Genomic DNA, 6,238 nt, shown 5'->3' with positions numbered 1-6,238 from the left:
GTTGGAATGGCAGCCATGGGGATGCCCTGCTCACCTCTCCTGGTAGGAGACCCTGCTGTGAGGAGCGTGGTTGGTTCATGACCTCCAGCTCGACCTTTGCATCCCCCTCAGTGGTCATGGTGAGGCTGTGTTCTCCTGGATTGTGCTCAGCCAATGACGAAGTAGGGTCGAGGTACCAGTGTCCCTCCCTTCCTGCCCATCACAGGGTTCTGCCAATAGGCATCATCTCCACTAGCTGGGCGGAGCCCTTCTCCAAGCCCCATGGTAGGCTGAGGGTCTCCCTCCCCACCCCTCCTTCCCTCTCAACTCTCACAGGTGTCAGAGTCAATCATGGTCTGAAGTCTCTTCCCATCAACTCCTGTTTCTTTTTCCTTTATGCTTCACAGGCACCTCCTGCCCTGCCAATAAATCTCCTGCACATCTAATTCTATCTTGACATCTGTTTCTCAGAGAACCCAAACCAACACAAGCAGAAGAAGAGAAGAGAGTTAAACATCTTCAACCTTCTTAGAACACCCGATACTCTGAAACTCAAGAACTCCAGGCTTGTAGTAACCTTTAAGAGAAAGGAATCTGAAATTATATATATATATATATATATATATATATATACACACACATATACATATATGTATATGAAAGTGAAATTGAAGTCGCTCAGTTGTGTCTGACTCTTTGCGACCTCATGGACTGTAGCCTACCAGGATCCTACATCCATGGGATTTTCCAGGCAAGAGTGCTGGAGTGGGGTGCCATTTCCTTCATTTATATATATATATATATATATATATATATTTATATATATATATTTGAATCATTTTGCTGTACACTCAAAATTAACACGACATTGTAAATCAATTATACTTCAATTAAAAAAAAAAAGATGAACTCTAGGCTTCATGTTCTTCCTATCCACATGATGCTTGGACTTCTACTTCATTTGGAGGCTGTACCAAGGATGACACCAGTGGCTGGCTGGCTCCTTCCTAGCTGTATTTATCTAGTGCCTTGCTTCCTGCTATAGAGCCTGGAAAAGCTTGACTCATTTCCCAGCCTCTTTGGGTTGAGAATTGCTTTCCTGAAAAAGGAAGACAAGATGAAGTTCAGTCGTACTTCTCTCCCTACTTTTTTCAGCCTTGAATATGGACAAGAACCCTAGATCCCAAGCAACCAGTTGAGAATGTGAGATAACAATCATGAAAGAAAGACTCAGAGAATCACAAAGACCCCAGCCCTTGGCATAATCAAGCCCCAGAATGAACAGCAGCTGCTCCTGTACTGCTGGACTTCCTGTTACATAAGAAAAATAGACCCTTGTCTGTGTCAGCCATGGTATGTCACTTGCAGGTCAAAACATGCCCTAATGATATAGATGATCTGAATTGAAATATGTGCTCTGTGCATTTGGGGCAACTGGCTGGCTCAGGCAAGGCCAGAGGCATCTTTTGGTGCAGGTAGAATTTCATAGGCAGAAGGGCCAGCAATCACTTTCCTTGTGCACCTGGCAGTCCATGGAGAAATATACCTGGACTTGGCATTGTAGGGCTGAAGAAGATCCTTCTTCCCCATTGTCTGTTTTTATAGGGTATGAGTGACAGATAAGGGCTCAGTTTGTCTCTTCCCTACTTTATCAGATGAGTGGGAAGAGACAAGAGACAGAAGAAAGAGGTGACAGAGTTTATAGAAGAGAAAATAAAATGTCACTTATCCAAGTGAGAGGGGGTGGGACTCCCAAAAAGTGGTCCTGTGAAGATTACTGCAAGGGAAGATGCAAAGGACCCAACCACTCACCCATGTGTTATCAAGGAATTGTTGTTCAGTCACTCAGTTGTGCCCGACTCTTTGTGACCCCATAAACTGCAGCATGCCAGGCTTTCCTGTCCTCCACTATCTCCTGGAGTCTGCCCAAACTCGTGCCCATTGAGTCAGTGATGTCACCCAACCATCTCATTTTCTGTCGTCCCCTTCTCCTCCCACCTTCAATCTTTCCCAGCATCAGGGGCTTTTCCAATGAGTCAGTTCTTCACATCAGGTGGCCAAAGTATTGGAGCTTTAGTTTCAGCATCAATCCTTTCAATGAATATTCAGGGTTGATTTCATTTAAGATTGACTGGTTTGATTTCCTTGATGTCCAAGGAACACTCAAGAGTCTTCTCCAACACCACAGTTCCAAAGCCTCAATTCTTCAGCACTCAGCCTTCTTTATGGTCCAACTCGCACATCCATACATAACTACTGGCTTTGACTAGACAGACCTTTGTGGGCAAAGAGATGTCTCTGCTCTTTAATATGCTGTCTAGACATCAGTTTGCTGTGTGTTTAGTCGCCAGTCATGTCTGACTCTTTGTGACCCCATGAACTACACCCACCAGGCTCCTCTGTCCATGAGGATTCTCCAGGCAAGAATACTGGAGTTGGTTGCCATGTGCTCCTCCAGGGGATCTTCCCACCCCAGGGATTGAGCCCAGGTCCAATTGCAGGCAAATTCTTTACTGACTGAGCCACCAGGGAAGCCCAAGAATACTGGAGTAGGTAGCCTATCCCTTCTCCAGGGGATCTTTCCGACCCAGGAATCGAACCAGGGTCTTCTACATTGCAGGCAGATTCTTTACCAGCTGGGCTACCAGGGAAGCCCATCTAGGTATAAAAGGCGTTAATCTTTTTTTTTTTAATCTTTTTTTTCTATTTATTTCTATTTAATCTTGTTTTTTCTATTTAAAAAATATTCAAGTCCACTTTCCACATTCCCCCAAAAGCCCACATCTCCACCAGCTGAATCACCCCCCACACTCAGAGTACAATTCGGTGGCATGTTCTTTACTAATATCAGCAGTAGTAACATTCAAGCACCAAAAAAGCCCAAGTAATTATACGTCTGTTTTCTCTGCTGTTTTTATTTGCATGGAACAAAGGCAGCTGCCATGTTAATTGTGCCCTTTTTATAAACATCTTCTCCAGCCAGCCAACCAAAAATGCGTTGGGGGTGGGGGAGGGTTATGTGTTGGAGGGAAAGGATTCATCTGTACAACAGATTTTCAGATCTTTCTTGAGTCCAACGATACCTTCCTTCATATAAGGCTGCCAAACCTTCACCCAGACAACAGAGGAAGATGATTCACTGAACGTTAAACAAAAGAGATCTAAAAAAGAGAAAGAATCCTTGGAGAAGGAGAATGAAGAAGGAAGTGAATCAGACCTCCCTACCTGTGTTCAGTCACAGAAGCCATGACATAACATTGAGGATGTGTTTTCCTAAAGAAAAACAGAAAAAAAGAAATGTGCCCATCACAGCTGTATCATCTAGACATTGTGAAATAGTCCTTGACAGGTTTTTTTTTTTTTTTTCCCTATTTATGTGTAAAGACATAACATACAGTAAAGGGCACACATCTTAAGTGTACAGCTTGATTATTTTTTTGGAAATTTTTTGTTGTAGGAAAGTATATACATCTTGAATTTCTCATCCTCATTATTTTATTTTTTTTATAACACTGTGATTCACTCTTCCCCTTTATTTTGTGACAGCACAAATAGATAATACAAAACAACACTGTAGAAAATTAAAAATTTGATGCTTCAAAATGTGGAGGGAATCACATGTTGTCCCATGAGATGAGGTCTTTTCTTTATATTCAGGAGATTCTGTGTAGTTCAGTTTAAAAACAACCTCACATTTAAATATCTGCACTGAAAAATGCATTCCAGCATTTTATAAAAGATGTAAGAATTTTAAAACTTTGAAAATATTTTTTCTCTACAAGCATAGGCATAACTAGAATGAAAACATCTATGAAGTAGAAGCTAAAGTAAACTTACAATTTTAAAAGCTTTTAAAAGAATCTAATTAGTACAAATCTAGGGCTTTAAATTGGAAAATCAGGACCTACTTCCAATTACTATTGGGTTTAATCTGAGTTTTAAGATATAGAGCTCTACCAAAGGTGCCATTTTCATACAAGCTATAAGTCTATCCACAAATGATAAACATATACAGAAGTGTACCAGATACATAATATAAGTCAGGATCTTCTTCTATATGTTGGCTTACTTTAAAGGGTCAAGAAGAAATGTATTATTTATGTTGAGATTATCTACTGGTGTGTGTAGAAAGTTTAAATTAGCTTCAAGAAATTTTATCTAGACATGCACCTGCCTATGCTATGATCTGGTATTCACTGCACAGATTAATTACAAACATTTCTTCTGTTCCTTTAAATATGATCAGGCAGATACAGAAGTTGGCATTCATAGTGAGTGTGTTTCTTCTAAACGCCTGTGTTGGGAAGTCCTGAATTCTTCTTTTTAAATAGTTTTTGCCTTATTACGTTAGTCACTAAAGGAAAAAAATTAATATGGGATATTAATAATTTCTCAATTTGGAAGAAACAACTTAAAAAATACATATTTTTATAAGTATCAAGTACAAAATGCAATACCTTATATCTCATGTAAAGAATGAGAACTACATAAATTAAGCCTAATACGAGTTACCAAGGAATACTCCTTCCCTCACATTCAGGAGGAATCTCTGAAACAACACATCCTAGCAAAAGATATGTGGTTTCCTGTTCTAAGTTTACAAACAAGCAATAGAGAGAAACTCATTAACAACTCATAAATTAGGGGTGGGGGGACAAAAAAAAAAAAACACAAACTCAAAAATTTCTCTTACTTAGTTTTTTTGTTTTCTGCATTTCTCTGTTAAAGACACATGATGCATGGGGGATACCAATGAGATTTTCAAGCTCTTTACTGCCCTTCAAAGCCTAAAAGAAGGCATTTTAAATGAGTTAAGTTCTCTATAAATATAAGACTACTGACAACTCTAGTGAAAATACAGTACACTGCTTCCTTTCTCTGAAAAACTTAAACTCTGTGATAATGAAATTTAACTTTTTCTGGTAGGTTAACTAAAGCCTTAAAATATCTGAATAAAACCAATCTATTAACTACAAAGACAAAACATAATGATAAATTTACTTTTCAATGTGAAGTCAGGTATTACTAAAATATTATGGTTAATTAATGTTCATGTAAGAAATTCTTATGAAAAGTAAAATGAATATATCTTCTGTAAACTCTTTCCAGGATTGGATTCTCCTATTCTTTTTCTAATGGGGTAACAGAAGTATGAAAAATTATATGCCAAAAAAAGCAAACCTGTATACTACTTAAATTTTGCATTATTTCCATGAATTCTTCTGATGATTTTTCAACTTTAGATAGCAACACCATGAATTCATTGTCTTGCATAGTAGATTCCATTCTTTTGTTTATACTGAGGTGATTCAAGTTTTTCCTCTTTCCATTTGATGGTCCATTTCTGTTTTCTTGTTCTTTTGAGCTTGTGGGAGAAGCAATTGGGCTCATTTGACAGGTTCCAGTTGTTGGAGAATAGTCTGCAGCAATTTTCTTCCTTGTGATTTTAGGAGAACCAAATGAATTTGCTTTTAACATACCATCCAATTTCAGTGATCTTTTAACAGGCATTTCAACTTTCAGGAATGCACCTCCGTCGCCAGATAAAAATCCCTAAGCAACTCCTTCCGTAAACAGAGAACCTTCTAAGAGAGACACTGAAGCCTGAAAAACCCTCATTATTTTAAATTGTAGACGCCGCTGCCATTAAATTGCCGTCGTGATGTTGTATCACCATCATTACTAGCTTTTCCAAAATTTGTCATCCTATCAAATAGAGACTCTGAAACATTACACTTGGAGAAAATTTACATAAAATACAATGTGTAGCCAAAATTCAGATTTGGATATAAAATGATCCCAGCTTCCAGATGGGTCCCTTAGGTTCCTCCTTGGATAATACCTCTTTAGAGGTAAAACTGTTCTGACCTCTCTCATCATGGGTTAATTCTGCCTGAACGTTAGTATAAATGGAACCAAACAGTAGGTATTGCTCTGCGTCTGGCTTCTTTCACTCAACACTGCCCCTGAGAGCCATCCATGTTGTTGCGTGAATCAGTGTTTTGTTCTTTTTTTTCGTTGCTACCTGGTATCCCATTCGGAGAAGGCAATGGCACCCCACTCCAGCACTCTTGCCTGGAGAATCCCATGGACGGAGGAGCCTGATGGGCTATAGTCCATGGGGTCGCAAAGAGCTGGACACGACTGAGCTACTTCACTTTCACTTTTCACTTTCATGCATTGGAGAAGGAAATGGCAACCCATTTCAGTGTTCTTGCCTGGAGAATCCTGGGGACAGGGGAGCCTGGTGGGCTGCCAT

General features: G+C 39.5%; 1 protein-coding gene across 1 annotated transcript; it reads right to left on the bottom strand.

Moving 5' to 3' along the window:
* Positions 1-3,492: 3,492 nt before the first annotated feature.
* Positions 3,493-6,000, bottom strand: LOC102408337 (centromere protein R-like). The gene is made up of 3 exons (XM_025274955.3): positions 5,161-6,000; positions 4,673-4,766; positions 3,493-4,333 (listed from the first exon to the last, which is right to left on the bottom strand). The coding sequence occupies exons 1-3, from the start codon at positions 5,488-5,490 to the stop codon at positions 4,266-4,268; spliced, it is 492 nt and encodes a 163-aa protein (XP_025130740.1). The 5' UTR covers positions 5,491-6,000; the 3' UTR covers positions 3,493-4,265.
* Positions 6,001-6,238: the final 238 nt, after the last annotated feature.

The sequence above is a fragment of the Bubalus bubalis genome, chromosome 24, assembly GCF_019923935.1.
Source record: "Bubalus bubalis isolate 160015118507 breed Murrah chromosome 24, NDDB_SH_1, whole genome shotgun sequence".
Lineage (NCBI taxonomy): Eukaryota > Metazoa > Chordata > Mammalia > Artiodactyla > Bovidae > Bubalus > Bubalus bubalis.
This window is presented reverse-complemented; position numbering and strand designations above follow the sequence as displayed.

Coding starts and splice junctions, on each gene's coding strand:
- LOC102408337 (XM_025274955.3), bottom strand. CDS start 5,490: ATGCCTGTTAAAAGATCACTGAAATTGGATGGTATGTTAAAAGCAAAT. Junction 4,767..5,160: donor AAAATTTAAGTAGTATACAG/GTTTGCTTTTTT, acceptor GCCTTCTTTTAG/GCTTTGAAGGGCAGTAAAGA. Junction 4,334..4,672: donor GCAGAAAACAAAAAAACTAA/GTAAGAGAAATT, acceptor TTTTTCCTTTAG/TGACTAACGTAATAAGGCAA.